The following is a 17,560-nucleotide window of genomic DNA, read 5'->3' on the forward strand; positions in this document are numbered from 1 at the left end:
CCATAAGTTCTAAGAATATATATCTATTTATTTATTTCTTTATTTCCCTCAAAAAATGAGGAGTATGCTACAACATAAATATAAAGAAAAGACAAATGATTACAATCAAAAACTATCAAATATTAATCAACACTTAAAAAGAGAAAAAAAAGATATAAAAACACTTGCTAAATAATTTAGCCTATAAATCATCAAGAGCCAGAACTGTTACAAAAAAAAACGGAAATAAATTGTGGCCTAAAAGGATATTTTCGCCTTGTCTTCAAACGTTTTATATTTTTTCTTTATACAGACTACAGGATCCTTCACTTTAAACTTTAAAACAATCTCAGTGTCAAACAGTTCGTGGTAACGAACTGTAGTAAGGAGCGACCCGGCTCAATAGTAACCAAAACTCTAAAAAATGGAATTTTGGTACCAATAGCTACATCAAAAGAATCGTATTTTAATGCTGGTTTTAAATATAAAAGTTTCATCAAGTTTAGTCTTACCCATCAAAAGTTACGAGCCTGAGAAAATTTGCGTTATTTTAGAAAATAGGGGGAAACGCCCCCTAAAAGTCATAGAATCTTAACGAAAATCACACCATCAGATTCAGCGTATCAGAGAACCCTACTGTAGAAGTTTCGAGCTCCTATCTACAAAAATGTGGAATTTTGCATTTTTTGCCAGAAGGCAGATCACGGATGCGTGTTTATTTGTTTTTTTGTTTTTTTGTTTTTTTGTTTTTTTTTTCTTTTCCCCAGGGGTGATCGTATCGACCCAGTTGTCCTAGAATGTTGCAAGACTGCTCATTCTAACGGAAATGAAAAGTTCTAGTGCCCTTTTTAAGTGACCGAAAAAATTGGAGGGCACCTAGGCCCCCTCCCACGCTAATTATTTTCCCAAAGTCAACGGATCAAAATTCTGAGATAGCCATTTTATTCAGCGTAGTCGAAAAACCTTATAACTATGTCTTTGGGGACGACTTACTCCCCCACAGTCCCCGTGGGAGGGGCAACAAGTTACAAACTTTGACCTGTGCTTACATATAGTAATGGTTATTGGCAAGTATACAGGCGTTTTCAGGAGGATTTTTTTGGTTTTGGGGAGGGGTTGAGAAGAGGGGGATATGCTGGGGGAACTTTCCTTCGAGAATTTGTAATGGGAGAAGAAAATTTCCATGAAGGGAGAGCAGGATTTACTAGCATTATTTAAAAAAAAAAAAAAATTAAAAAATAAAAGTGAAAAAGCTTTTTCAGCTGGAAGTAAGGAACAGCAATAAAACTTAAAACAAACAGAAATTATTACCCATATGAGGGGCTCACCTCCTTCTAATACCTCGCTCTTTACGCTAAAGTATTTTCAGTAATTTCAACTACTTATTCTACGGCTTTTGTGATTCAGGGGGTCATTCTTAATGAATTGGGATAAAATTTAAGCTTTAGTGTAAAGAGCGAGGTACTGACGATGGGGAGAATCCCTTCATATATGTAATAAAAACATGAGAATACAAAGGTTCTTTACGTAAGCTAATTTATAAGTTACGTAGATCTTTTACCAATAAAAAGATTCGTAAAAAATTAAAAGTTCTAGTTGCCTTTTTAATTAACCAAAAAATCGGGGGGCAACTAGGCATCGTCCCCCGCTCTTTTTTTCTCAAAATCATTCGATCAAAATTATGAGAAAGCCATTGAGCCAAAAAAAAAAAAATATACAAATTTCGTTTTGATTATTCCTCTGCGGAGAGCCAAAATCAAAACATGCATTGATTCAAAAACGTTCAGAAATTAAATAAAAAAAACAAGTTTTTTTAACTGAAAGTAAGGAGCGACATTAAAACTTAAAACGCACAGAAATTACTTCGTATATGAAAGAGGCTGCTTCCTCATCAACGCCCCGCTCTTTACGCTAAAGTTTTTTACTGTTTTAAAAAGAAGAATTCAGAGAAAGAGTCATACTTTAGCGTAAAGAGCGGGGCGTTGATGAGGAAGCAGCCTCTTTCATATACGAAGTAATTTCTGTGCGTTTTAAGTTTTAATGTCGCTCCTTACTTTCAGTTAAAAAAACTTGTTTTTTTTATTTAATTACTAAAAGAAAGGAGGAAACCAAGTAAAAATTTGCAAAATTTAAAATAAGAAACTTTAATGGGCGAAAGATCAGAAGGTCTGAAATTGCGCAAGAAGAGGGACGGGAACAATACGTGAGGCAGAGCAACAGCGCTATACATACGACCAAGGACGTCCCAACGGTAAAGACCCCGAATACGAATTAAAAGACCAAATGCCTTGCGTAGTTTCATCTGAACATGCTGAACCAGGACTGGTTTAAAATCTATTTTCGAAGCAGCATAAGGTAATCCCAAATAAGTGACTATTGGCGACGACTGGAAAATAACACCATTGCCGCAATCGAGAGTCGCCCTGACATTATCCTCTAAACAATTTACAACAAAAAATTGACATTTTTCAAAACTGATAGAAAGGCCCAAACCTTTTAAACAATTAATTAAAATATTAAAATTAGAAACAAGACTAGACTTGGACCGGCTTAGAAGGATAATGTCATCAGCATATGCAATGTAAGACAGATTTCGAGATAATGAAACATGAAACAAAAGAGCAGAAAAGAGAACTAAGGGCAGTAGCTAAACATGAATTGAATATATAAGGAGAAATAATACCTCCTTGTCTAATTCCTCTACCCACTTGAATTAATTTGGACTGAGATGAAGACGAACTCAGACAAATACGGATCTTTCATCCAGAATACCAAGAGCGAAGGACTCGAATGACAGCTAAGGGCAATCCAGCATGGATTAAAGTGAGCAGAGCAGATGCATGAGAAATGTTATCAAAGGCCCCTTTGATATCAACCGAGAGGGCGTATAGCGTTTGACCAGAGATTATTGCTTCTTCAATAACTTTGCTGAAAGATGCATGGGCGTGGTCACATCCAAACCTCTCTTGAAACCAACTTGATTAGAACCAACGTCGAGAATTTCAAGAAGATCCTTCAAACACAACTCAAACACTTTCCCAATCATAGAACCCCTAGTAATTGGCCTTCAGGAACTACAAGATGACAAGTCTTTCTTCCCGCTCTTAGGAATAGGCGTAACTATGCCAATATAGATTGACGATGGTACTAAACCAGTAATAAGTAAAAGGTTGAAAAATGACGGTAGAGTAATAAGAAAAGAAGAAGGAGCAAGATTGAGGTAATTAGCAAATACGCCATCTAAGGACCAACTCATATATACTCTAAGGGCCAACTCAGACGAGAAAGAATCAGAGGCAGTGAATATTTTTCGGTGGAAGATTGGGGTCAAAATTGGAAAAAAAGGATTTTTTATTCTTAATTCTTCCATGTGGGAAATAGATCCAAAATTGGAAAAAGGGAGTTTAAAATCTCAATTTATCCCGGTAGGACAAGGGTCCTTCAAAGAACTATTTAAACCCCATTAGAGAGCCGAGCTCATAAGTCTGGGAATAAAGACTTGATTGGGCTCTTTCATCAAGCGTCAACCAATACGACATTATAGCAGAACAAGAAAGAGAAACAAAAAAGGAAAAAACAAGATGTCAGATTAGAAGATGGAGAAAACAACCAACTCCAATACAACGAAACAATCGCCAAACATAAACGGATGATCTAAATTCCAGTCATCCATATTTTACTTTCTTGCATCATCTATTAGTCTCTTCACTGTATTATTTAAATAAATCAAAGATGCGTAAGACGGGAACTTCTATCTCAAGACGCCCTTACTTAAAACAGGAGACAATATATCTGGCTAGATGTATAAATAAAGAGTTAAGTCGTTCCTCGCAGGAAATCAAACAGGAATTCTAATCAAAAACAACATCATTCATAAATATTTTTCATGGAACTGAAATCTAGCAATAAGGAAAGGTAATTTTCATCTACAATAACAACTAGAAATCAGATTCACTTTCCCTTTCAACTGTTTTCAAGATATTCCCTTTGATAATCGTCCTAGAAATGTTTTCATGAAAACAGTACATTTAACTACTGTTTAGACATAGTTGCATCTACTGCAATAACAGCTAATGTATCTACAAATAAAAATACAAAAACAAATCTCTACTAAAAACCGTAAAGCAGATTCATTTTCTGTTTTGATTGTTTTGAAAAGAAAATTCTTTGATAATTGTCCGAGAAAGATGATTATCTACTGCAGTAACAATAAATAAATCTTAAAAAAACTTCAATAGTTTTATCCGATATAACAACTGGAAATCATGTCTGCCTTTCGTTCCGATTTTTTTCACAATATTACCTTTGACAATGGTCTTAGAAAGATGTCCATGAAAACTGTAGATTTATTTATTTCGTACAAACAAGGAGAAACAGGGAGATTCCTATTTTAGTCCCCTGTATTAAAAAGTGGGCTTTAACTCTATTGGCTTATTTTTGTGACGCCAATCGTCGTTTTTTTTTGCCAATCACACTATTCCTTAACGTATGTCAGAGAGGAAAACCAAATAACACAGCTTTTAGCAGTCGTTTTTACAGTCTATTGTTGCTATTCCAAATTTTGTGTAAAAAAAAAAATCTGATTGATTCTTTCGTGTGAAATGTTAGGCGAGTAAATAGAGAGAAAAATTTTGAATCACATATTTTTTGGAAGTAAGCTATCTATTTTGCTATGGCATTAGCATCGATCATCAGTCAGTAACCCCATCTAAAGCTTCAATGATTAGACAATACGGAATAAAACAATGAAAGACAAAAATTTATCAGAAATCAAAGCCTAGAAAAGAAAAACTTCATACAGAGAAAAAAAGATCAGCGGATTTTCGGTATTATTGCGGCAAGTCGCAGCATGTTTTATTAGTACATTTTCTATTTCTCTATTGTATGAAGTATATATATGTATTTAGGTTAACATGTAGATCAAATTAAAAATATCAGAAGATTGTTTTTTATATCAAAGACGATAGGACATTGATGTCAGAGGAAATTTTGGCCTATTAATATGGATTTAGTAGGTACCACTGATTGTGCGTCATTCCGAGAAAAAACAAAAAATGTTTAAAACAAGCTTAACCTCAATTAACCTGTTGTAGAACAGTGAATTGATCTGTAGTTGGCAATAAGAAGCCTGGGTTTGATCCCAGCTGCTGCAGGTCTGACAAGGAATACGGCAATACAGCATTAGTCATATTAACTAATGGTTCAAAGGACTTAAACATCAGATAGTCATATTCAGCCTACAATAGTCAGGTAGATACCGGGGGGAGGGGGTCTTCTCCATTGTAATATAATAAACCGTTATTCTATCTCCATTATAGTATTATCATTACAATATATTTTATGTTGCTAATTTTTTTATATCTTTAATAAAGTTAGCTAATCCCACTCATTTACAATGAGAAAAATGATTTTCACCATTTCTAAAACCTCCTTATATTTCTATTTTTTTATTTTGATAAGAATCGGTATGTCTAATAAGACCAAAAGAGAGCCTACCACATATACACAGGAAATTCAATACAAAACTCGGCGAAAATCAGAATAAAAATCTGAAAATTTAGAATGGCAAATTTCAACTCACTCGATTCAATACAGGAAAATCAACAACAGGAATGTAGCCATATATATATATATATATATATATATATATATATATATATATATATATATATATATATATATATATATATATATATATATATATATATATATATATATATATATATATAATATATATATATATATATATATATATATATATATATATATATATATATATATATATATATATATATATATATATATATATATATATATATATATATATATAAAATTCAAAATATGCGAAAATCTTGGGACAAAAATTCGAAAAGACAACATCCCAGGAAGCAAAAAACTGAAAATGCCGAAAACTTGAGGACAAAAAGTCTGATGCAATTATTTACCAGATAAAGTTGCAAGCACTTATGCAATAGTACAGGCTTAGAATTTAGAGATTCTGATCAACCAGCATATTGAGTTAGACCTGGATAAGTAGGTCTCCTCAAGACTAAAAATCCGTTTCTTTTTCGGCTATCCATGAGCCACAGTCTAGACAACCCTATGGAAAACATAAATTTAACTTTTCTTGATTCATTAAAATTTAGATTTTATTCTTAAGAATTTGGATTCAATTAGAACGTCTTTTGAAAATAATTAGCTTCTTTAGTTGTTAAATCACTCTTTTATTCATTTTAAAAAGGTCAGGGTTAAGTTAATATGTAGAATACAGGCAATTTTTACACACCCATATTACGCCTATTCAGTACATTCGATTAACACTTTTTCAGTATACATCCAAACTGTCATCTTAACTACTATGTCAAAGAACCTGAAGACCAGACCATATGTATGCTAAACATGTATACCAGGGCCTTCGCTATTACAATATCTCCAGTTGCATCTGCAAAAATTTACCAGTTGCAATTTTAGGCACTACAATAGTTAAGATTTAGAATTTAGGGGTTCGAGAATATTCCAGCCACCATTTTAAGTAGCCAGAATACAAAGCCAGCTACCGAGAGCATATAAAGACAGCTGCCAGTCTAGATACGCAGATATCCAAACGGCCATAAATCTTTTTCTTATCTTTTTTTTTATCCTTTTTTTATCTTTTCCGAGAACCATAGTTTAAACAGCCCTATTGCCAATGTCTACTTAAAATGAAATGAGAATAAAAACAGCTAAAACTTTTAATTCAACTTAACGGTTAAGACAGTGAACTTTGAAAATAAAACTTTTTCACGATAATACTAATAAAATTCCAAATACTTTTGCTTCGGATCTGAAAGCTTTTATCAGCAATAAAAAACGGAAAATGAAAACCAGAGTTACTTGAAAAAAGCACAACCATAGTTTTCCGTGTATCACGATATCAGAATATAACCACGAGTACGCTTAATATAAAAAAGTGCCTTGTACTTGATTTCGATCGCAATACTTTAAAGGACTTTAAAACTTTTTAATATTTTAGGACTTTAAAACTTTTGGACTTATTAAAAAAAGAAATTAAAAAAAAACTATTGGACATTATATTTGAGTTTCTTTCCTTTTTTATAAATCCACTATGAAAAAAAAAGATGAAAAATAACAATAACATAAAAAGTAACAACATAATATAAAGAAAACAATAACAATAATAATAATAACATAATCTAATGAAAAAATAACACATAAAGATGAAATAAAGAAAAAACCAGATAAACACTAGCAAAAAAACAAAAAAACTACGGAACATCATATTTGAGTTGCTTTCACTTTTTTTGTATGTTGTTTGTCTGGTTTTTTCTTTCTTTTTTTTTCATTTTTTATGTTTTTTTCTGGTATTTGTTAATTTTTATGTTATATTAATAACATAAAAAGATAAAATAAAGAAAAAACCCAAATAACACTAACAAAAAACAAAAAACTACGGAACATCATATTTGAGTTCCTTTCACTTTTTTTGTATATTGTTTGTCTGGTTTTTTCTTTCTTTTTTTTTCATTTTTTATGTTTTTTTCCTGGTATTTGTTAATTTTTTCAATCTAGTTTAATTCTTATTTACCTTTTTTACCGGCATATTACAATTTTATTCACATTATCATATTAAATAAATTTAGAATCCTTAAATACCAACTTTGGTAGAAATCAAACACAATTTATGAAATATGAACTTCATGTATCTTGATGAGGACTTTCGGACTTTTATTAAAACTTTTTTGACTTTTATTAGTATTTACATAAAAAGTCTTTTTAATTTAAAAGTTAACTACATTAAATGTTTTACGCACTGTAGGATTTTTCATTTTATTTGAAGTATAAACGCATTGTACTCTTATAAATGATTCACTATTACAAAAACGTAATTAAAGATTAATACCGTTGCAGCGTAATTAAATGCTTTAAATAAAATGAAAATAATTAAGTTAAACTGATGAATGAAATTATACCTTTAATTTCACTAAATATATCATCAAATAAGTCATCTTTGATATCTTGTTTCAGGTTTAAGTTAATGCTTAATAGTTCTTGAGGTTTTTCGGCACTGCTTGCCACTTCTTCAAATTCATCGCTTGAATCTAAGCTTAAGCCTGTATCGTCTTTTATCATCGTCATTATTTCCTCTTGACTTATCTCCTTTTCTTCCTCATATTCTTTTTTGATTTCTATTTTCGGGGCGGATTTTTGAACTTGCGGCAATTCTGAAACATTGAAAACAAACATAGTACTAAATCGATTGAACTAAACTAGATACAAATTGGGTGTCAGTAAAGTGCGGTAAGCTTCGCTAATTCTGAAATACTGAGAAAAAGCATAGCACCGAATCGATAGTATTAAACTATACATAATTGGGTGTCAGTGAAGTGTGGTAAGCTATTCGCTAATTCTGAAATACTGAGAAAAAGCATAGCACCGAATCGATAGTATTAAACTATACATAATTGGGTGTCAGTGAGGTGTGGTAAGCTATTCGCTAATTCTGAAATACTGAGAAAAAGCATAGCACCGAATCGATAGTACTAAACTATACATAATTGGGTGTCAATGAAGTGTGGTAAGCTATTCGCTAATTCTGAAATACTGAGAAAAAGCATAGCACCGAATCGATAGTACTAAACTATACATAATTGGGTGTCAGTGAGGTGTGGTAAGCTATTAGCTAATTCTGAAACATTGAGAAGAAACATAGTGTAAATCGATACAACTAAACTATATACAAATGGGTGTCAGTTTAGTGTGGTAAGCTATTAGCTAGTTTTGAAACATTGGGAAAAAATAGTACTTAATCGATAGTACTAAACTATATACAGTTGGGTGTCAGTGAGGGATGGTAAGCTATTAGCTAATTCTGAAACATTGAGAAAAAATATAATACTGAATAGATAAGATTTAACTATAAACGATTGGGTGTTAGTGAAGTGCGTTTAGGTAATTCTGACACATTGAGAAAAAAAATAGTAGTGATTCGATAGTACTAAACTACATACAAGTGGGTGTCAGTGAGGGATGGTAAGCTCTGGACAATTGGGTGTCAGTGAAGAGTGGTAAACTATTAGCTAATTCTGAAATACTGAGAAAAAAATAGTACAGAATCGATAGTACTAAACTATATACAAATTGATGTCAGTAAAGTGCGGTAAGCTATTAGCTACTTCTGAAACATTAGGAAAAAGAACATAGTACCGAATCGACAGAACTAAACTATAAACAATTGGGTGTCAGTGAGGGATGGTAAGCAATTAGCCAATTCTGAAACACTGAGAAATAAACATAGTACAGAATAGATAGGATTCAACTATTCCGATTGGGTGTTAGCAAAGTGCTTTAAGCTATAAGCTAATTCTGAAACATTGAGGAGAAAATAGTAGTGAATAGATGGTACTAAACTATATACAACTGGGTGTCAGTGAGGTGCGGTATGCTATTAGCTAATTCTGAAACATAGGGAAAAAACTACATAGTACCAAATCGATAGTACTAAACTATAAACAATTGGGTGTCAGTGAGGGGTGGTAAGCTATTATCTAATCCTGAAACATTGAGAAAAAAACATAGTACTGAATAGATAGGATTAAACTATATACGATTGGGTGTTAGTGAAGTGCTTTAAGCTATTAGCTAATTCTGAAACATTAAGAAAAAAAATAGTAGTGAATCGATAGTTCTAAACTATATACACCTGGGTATTAGTGAGGTGCGGCAATCTATTAGCTAATTCTGAAACATCGGGGAAAAATAGTACTGAATCGATAGTACTAAACTATACACAATTAGGTGTCAGTGAAGTGCGTTAAGCTATTAGCTAATGTAAAAACAGCGACAGGATGATACAGATGCTATACAGCGGGTAGTACAAATTCCCATAAGAGCGGAGAACGGATCAGTTAATTGGTTCTAGGATACTCGCAAGAGAGTAGGCGTTTTTTTTTCTAACGACAAGTAAATACACCTCATTATTAAGAGTGCATACTGTCAATAGATTTCATCTAAAATGTGGCAATCTTTATATGTAATTAAATTTTTAAAAAAGTTTTTTTAACTGAAAGCATGGAGCGACATTAAAACTTAAAACGAACAGAAATTACCCCGTTTATAAAAGGGGTTATCCTCTCCTCAACAGCCCGCTCTTTACGCTAAAGTGTTTTATTGTTTCAAAAAGTAGAGTTGTGAGAGGGTCAAACTTTAGCGTAAAGAGGGGGTCGCTGAGGAGAAGACAGTCCCTTTGATATACAGAATAATTTCTCTTGGTTTTAAGTTTTAATGTTGCTCCTTACTTTCAGTTTAAGAAAACTTTTTTTTATTTTATTTAATATCTGAACGTGTTTGAATTAATGCAGGTGTTGATTTTAGGTCACCGTACATGAATAATTAAAACGAAACTTGCAAATTAACTTTAATTTTTTGGCTAAAGGGCTATCTCAGAGGTTTGATTGGACGATTTTTATGAAAAGGGGACGGGGGAGGGGGCCTAGTTGCCCTCCAGTTTATTTGATTACTTAAAAAGGCCATTAGAACTTTTAACTTTATTTAAGAACGTTTTTATTAGTAATAAATATAAGTAACATACAAATTAACTTACGTAACGAACTTCTATATTCGTATATTTTTATTAATTATATGGGGAGGGGGCCTTGGTCCCCTTGTCAATACCTCGCTCTTTACACTAAAGTTCAAATTCTGTTCCAATTCTTTAAGAATGACCCCTGAACCATAAAGGCCATTTAATTAGCATAAATAGCTCTTTTGAAAGTACCAAAAATACTTTAGCGTAAAGAGCAAGGTATTTAGGAGGGGACAAACCCCTTCGATAGGCTATACGTAATTATTTCTGTTTGTTTTAAGTTTTAATGTTGCTCCTTATTTTCAGTTGAAAAGACTTGTTTAATTTCTGAACGTTTTTGAATTAATGAAGATTTGATTTTGCCTCACCGTAAATAAATAATTAAAACGAAATTTGCATATTAATTTTGCTTTGTTTTGGCTAAATAGCTTTCTCAAAGTTTTGATCGGATAATTTTGAGAAAAAACGGTTGGGACAAGGAGCCTAACTGTCCTCTATTTTTTTTTGGTTACTTAAAAAGACCACTAACTTTAATTTTATTTACGAACGTTTTTATTAGTAATAAATATACGTAACTTATAAATTAACTTATATAACGAACGCTAAAATTCGCATTTTGCTCCAATTCTTTAAGAACGACCTCTGAGCCACAAATGCGGTTTAATTAGCATGAATAGCTCTTTTGAAAGTACCAAAAAAACTTTAGCGTAAAGAGCAAGGTATTGAGGGGACAAACCCCCTCATATATGTTATAATTTCTGTTCGTTTTAAGTTTTTATGGTACTCCCTACTTTGAGTTGAAAAAAAAAACTTGTTTTTTATTTAGTTCCTCATTGTTATTTTAATTAATACTGGAAAATCCAGCATTCTCCGTGGAAATGGAAATTCTCTTCCCCTCTGATAAATTTCTCCACAAGATCCTTTCACGCAACGTCCGACACTCCCCCCCCCCATCACCAGAAAAAAATACCTCCTGAAAACGTCATTATACTTCGTCAATAACCAATACTATATGTAAACAATGGGCAAAGTTCATAACTTGCAGCTCTTCCCCCGGGGACTGTGGGGGACTGTGGAAGATTAAGTCGTCCTCGAAGACATATAATTGGTTTTCGACTATGCTCAATAAAATGACTATCTCAAAATGAGCGTAGGAGGGAGCCTAGTTGCATTCAAATTTTTGGTCACTTAAAAAGGGCACTAGAACTTTTAATTTCCGTTAGAACGTTTAATTCAGGACCACTGGGTCGATACGATCACCCCTGGAAAAAAAAAGCAAATAAACACTCATCCGTGATCTTTATTCTGGCGAAAAATGCAAAATTCCACATTTTTGCAGATGGGAGCTTGAAACCTGTATGGTAGGGTTCTCTGAAACGCTGAATGTGATGGTGTAATTCTTATGACTTTTACGGGGTGTTTACAACTTTTTTCGAAAATAAGGCGAATTTTCTCAGGCTCCTAACTTTTGATGGGTAAGACTAAACTTGATGAAACTTACATATTTAAAATTAACATGAAAATACAATTCTTTTGATGTATATATTAGTATCAAAATTCTGTTTTTTGAGTTTCGGTTACTATTGTGCCGGGTCGCTCCTTACTACAGTTCGTTACCACGAACTGTTTGATTTGGTAAAGTTTTCCCACAAGTTTAGGAAGCTTTCCCACAAAGTTATCTTTGGCGGGGGAAGGGTTATAATTCTGATAGAAGAGGGCAAATTATATTCTCTCCGTTCACTTTTTGTTTCTTAACCCTGTCGGCTGAGAGGCTCGTCGGCTAGTTCACAAATAAATAGCAGATGCAGTAAATACCTTTTCCTTCGTTAAAAGTTTGTTCCAAAGATATACTGGTGTATCAGATCGTGGAACCGCCTCTATATTCTCATCTTTCGTGTTTGTATGCCTTGCAAGTTTACTAGGTAAGGTCGAAAGACCAGAAGGTTTTAATGACCTGAATTTTGCATTCTTTGGCTGAAGTATTTCACAAAACAACAAACCAAATGGCAGAAATATTCGGAGTCGTGTGCATGATTTAGTCTAATTTCAAGCTGATGCATACGGCACATGACGCAATTGAAGCATCTGAATCAGTGGCTAAACATAACTGAGATATGGGATTACTTTGTCTAAGCCGTGTGGCTACTGTGGCTATTACTGTGGCAGGCAACGAAAGGTGCTAGGTTATGTGACCAAGATTGTGACTCATACTAGTGAAACTCTCTTTTGTGCTGGATTTTAACCTAAATATATTTTTAATGCCGAAAGCATATATTTTTTCTAATTCCGGAGAGAATTTCAACAATACCCACCACCCCAAGAATCAGTCAAATATATTTTACGAAATACATCTACCATCAGATAATGATGGGGATGTAAGTGCTAATATTAGTTGGTAATAACAAAGTGACAATAACAATTTAGCAGAATAATATAAATATTTTGAAAATTTGCCATTTTCATATACACCTGCCAGCTTTTTGGGTTCAGATCTGTTAATTCGATAGTGATGAAAATTGCAGGAAATGATACAGAAATGTACGAAAACGTTTTCGATTGTTTGCAATTGAAAAACAATTGATTTTGTAAGGAGTTACAGACGGCTCAGACGGCGTTCATACAGTTCGTAAAGTCCGCAAAGTCCATAAAGTTGCTTCGTTAACCTTCCGTAAACCTTTACGTGAGCAAGCAATAAAGTTAAACTTTAGTTTACTTTTTTCGTAAAGTTCATAAAGTTGACCAATAGGGAAAGAAGAAAATAGGAAAAACCAAGGAATCTTGATACACTTGATCCCGAAAACAGAATATGTAACAAGCCCTTATGCCTCATTAAACTATACTCACACCCCAAGCTCCTTATTTCTCCAAGACTTTTTCTCCGAAATATGAAATGCTTCAGAAATTTGAATAGTTTGCTGCTCAAAACGCACGTAAAGCATAAGGCTCATATGAGCGGTAAAAACTTTACGGAAACACACTTTGCGAGCGACTTTGCGAACTTTACGAACGCCGTCTGAGCCGTCCATTAGAGACGACGGAACTAAACGGATAAAAAATAATAATAAAGGCTTAGGTGTGGTAAACTGTGGTAAAAGAAACTTTGAACCATGGAGGTTTCGACGTTAGAAGTAAGATTTATAGATTATGAATAGGATTTTTTTCTAAAGAGGAAGTACCAAATGATCTTAGAAAAACTTTAACTAACAGCCGTCATTAGAAAAGTGACAAGAGTAAGTGAAGTAATTACAGAGATACTGACTTACTTTCTGTAGGAAGCAAATTACTTAGAATGACGATACTTATTACGCAAAGAAATGCTGTAAGTAAGGGTTTCAAACATTTCTTGGTAACGAACTGTAGTAAGGAGCGACCCGGCTCAATAGTAACCGAAACTCTAAAACATGGAATTTGATACCAATAGTTACATCAAAAGAGTTGTATTTTTATGCGGATTTTAAATGTGCAAGTTTTACCAAGTTTAGTCTTACCCATCAGAATTTGCAAGCCTAAGAAAAAATACCTTATTTTAGAAAATAGGGGGAAACAACCCTCTCCCCCCAAAAAAGGCCACAGAATCTTAACAAGAATCACACCATCAGATTCAGCGTATCAGATAACCCTACTGTAGAAGTTTCAAGTTCCAATCTACAAAAAGGTGGATTTTTTTATTTTTGCCAGAAGATAGATCACGAATGCGTGTTTGTTTGTTTGTTTTTTGTTTTTTTCCAGCGGTGATCGTATTGACCCAGTTGTCCGAGAATATCGCAAGAGGGTTCACTCTAACGGAAACTAAAAGTTCTAGTACCCTTTTTAAGTGACACAAAAAATGGAGAGCACCTAAGCCCCCTCCTACGGTCATTTTTTCCCAAAGTATCGGGTCAAATTTTGAGATAGCTATTTTAGTCAGCATAGTCAAAAAGCCTAATAACTGTGTCTTTGGGGATGACTTAATCTCCCCGAATCTGCCGGGGAGGGGCTGCAAGCTACAAAAACTTTGACCGTTGTTTATATATAGCAATGGTTATTGAGAAATGTAAAGACGTTTTCAGTGATACTTTTTCGCTTTGGGGGGGGGGGAGGGTTGGGCCAGGTTGAGGGGGTTACGTGGGAAGATATTTCCATGGAGGAACTTATCATGAGGGAACAGATTTTCCATGAAGGGGGCGCAGGATTTTCTAGCATAATTAAAAAAAAAACAAAGAGAAAATAAATTAAAAAAAAGTTATTTCAACTGGAAGTAAGAAGCAGCATTAAAACAAAACGAACAGAGAATATTACCTATTTAAGAGGGTTCGTCTCAACAATACCACGCTCTTTACGCTAAAGCATTTTTAATAATTTCAACTATTTATGCTACGGCCTTTGTGATTCAAGGGTCATTCTTAAAGAATTAAGACGAAATTCAAGCTTTAGCTTAAAGAGCGAAGTATTGACGAGGGGGTGAACTCCCTTATATACGTAATAAAAATATACAAATATAGAAATTTATTGCATAGTGAATTTATAAACTGCGTATAATTATTAATCATAAAAACGTTCTTAAAATAAAATTAAAATTTCTAGTGGATTTTTTAAGTAGCAATAATATCGGAGGGCAACTAGGCCTCCTCCCCCATCCCTTTTTTCTCAAAATCGTCCGATCAAAACTTTGAGTGTGCCATTTAGCCAAAAAAAAATAAAATTAATATACAAATTTCGTTTTAATTATTCATGTATGGTGAGCCATAATCAAAACCTGCATTAATTTAAAAAAAATTCACAAATCAAATAGAAAAAGACAATTTTTTCAGCTGAAAGCAAGTATCAACATTCAAACTTAGAATGAACAGAAGTTTTTACGTATATGAGGGGTTTTGTCCCCTTCTCAATACTTCGCTTTTACGCTAAAGCATTTTTAGCAATTTCAAAAGAGCTATTTATTCTAATTAAATGGCCTTTGTGATTCAGGGGTCATTCTTAAAGAATCAGAACAAAATAAAACTTTAGTGCAGAGAGCGAGGTATTGACGAGGGGGCAAACCCGCTAATATATGAATATAGAAGCTCGTTACGTAAGTTTATTTTGTAAGTTACGCATTTTTATTACTAATAAAACGTTCGATAAATACAATGAAAGTTCTAGTGGCCTAGGCCCACTCTCCCGCCCCTTTTTTCTTAAAACCTCCCGATCAAAACCCGAGAAAGCCATTTAGCCAAAAAAGTAAAACTAATATACAAATTACGTTTTAATTATTCATGTACGTTGAGCCTAAATCAAAACCTGCAATAATTCAAAAACGTTCAGAAACTAAATATAAAAAAAACAAGTTCTTTCAACTGAAAGTAAGGATGAACATTAAAACTTAAGACGAACAGAAATTATTCTGTATGTGAAAGGGGCTGTCCCCTCCTCAGCGCCCTGTTCTTCCCACTAAAGTTTGACTCTTTCTCACAACTCTAACTTCTTAAACAATAAAAAACTTTAGCGTAAAGAGTGGGGCGTTGAGGAGAGGACAGCCCCTCTCATATACGGAATAATTTCTGTTCGTTCCAAGTTTTAATGTCGCTCCTTACTTTCAGTTAAAAAAAGGCTTATTTTTTTAATTAATTAAAAGAAGAGCATGAGGTTTTTGGGAAACAGAGAAGACACTTCGACCGAATTTCAACTCTTAGATCAATAATTGAGAAGAATTTGAAATCGACAGATGCATCTAGTACTCAGTTTTGAAGATACGTGGATTTTCATAAGAGGGGGTACAACGTAAAATTTTGAATAGATTTGGATGGAGGAGGAGCGTGTGCAACTATGTTGACCTGCAGTGGCAGCTGTGGAGGAGCGTGTGCAACTATGTTGACCTGCAGTGGCAGCTGTGGAGGAGCGTGTGCAACTATGTTGACCTGCAGTGGCAGCTGTGGAGGAGCGTGTGCAAATATGTTGACCTGCAGTGGCACCTGTGGAGGAGCGTGTGTAACTATGTTGACCTAAAGTGGTACAGTGGCACCTACAGTTGACCTGTGATGCAATTGATTGTTATTAAGTAGTAAATTAATTTACCGCAAGCCTAAGTCAGCTCAATGTTATTTGATAATTATGATATGGGAAATTTGCAGTCCCAGGTTTTTCTACGAGATATGCTCTTTTTTAAGTAATTTAATATCTTTTTAAGGCAGGTATACCTTTTCTATTGAGTAACGACACCTTGGTATGTTTGAAATCGAATTTTGGTACTTGTATTATATACGCCCTGCCTAATGTTCATCTAATATGCTTGTCTAACGCTCAATCCTAATGAAATATACTAAAGTAAGATAAAAATATAATACTTTTGAAACAAATTTGGGCGAAAAGTATAGTATAATATTAAATTAAATGATGAACCATAAAGGAGTTCCTCTAGGATCCACAAGAGCAACTGATCTATGATGAACTATTCAAAAAAGGATGGCTGTGCAGCAAGGGTACTCTGATGAATCAACTTATTTTGAGAGACGTGGCTAAGAAAAGCTGCTCTAAGGAAGATATATCAGCTTATCCGTCATTTTCTTTTGTTATTTTCCCCACTTTTCTATCTCAGATAAGTCTGTAAGTCTCTGATAACTCAAGCTTTGCAGTGAGCAAAACAAGCTATCTAAGTTTGTTTTTTTTCAGATATCCGACAGCTGCATTACTAATATAATGAAAAATAATAATAATAACTTCAATAACTTTTTTTGGCGTATATAAAGTTATATAAAATCTTTGACCGAAGAAAAAACAGAAAAACTATGTTTTCTACTTCCTATAACTAAAGTGGGTTGTAAAACACAAAATTTCGCATCAAAGAAAGAAATTTTTAAAGACAAATAACAACTATACTAGAGAGGGCATTTATTTTGGAGAAAACATTTTTTTATGAATAACGTCACGAATACTTGAAATATTCATTAATAAATTTTTCTGAAGATGAGTGTCGGTGCAAAATATTTTAAAAGCATATTATGATTTATTTTGATTGTCGACAGCATAGAATAATATGTCGGA

At 33.5% G+C, this 17,560-nt stretch overlaps 1 protein-coding gene across 3 annotated transcripts in view; it reads right to left on the reverse strand.

Annotated features, from left to right (window-relative positions):
* The window catches only part of LOC136036978 (DNA excision repair protein ERCC-5-like), a 244,159-nt gene that overhangs the window by 147,612 nt on the left and 78,987 nt on the right, over nucleotides 1–17,560 (reverse strand). For all 3 annotated transcript variants that reach the window (XM_065719381.1, XM_065719380.1, XM_065719379.1), the window contains exon 6: nucleotides 7,950–8,201. In XM_065719381.1, coding sequence (XP_065575453.1) covers nucleotides 7,950–8,201 — 252 coding nt within the window. The remainder of the gene's footprint in view (nucleotides 1–7,949; nucleotides 8,202–17,560) is intronic.

Source organism: Artemia franciscana, chromosome 16 (genome assembly GCF_032884065.1).
Source record: "Artemia franciscana chromosome 16, ASM3288406v1, whole genome shotgun sequence".
Lineage (NCBI taxonomy): Eukaryota > Metazoa > Arthropoda > Branchiopoda > Anostraca > Artemiidae > Artemia > Artemia franciscana.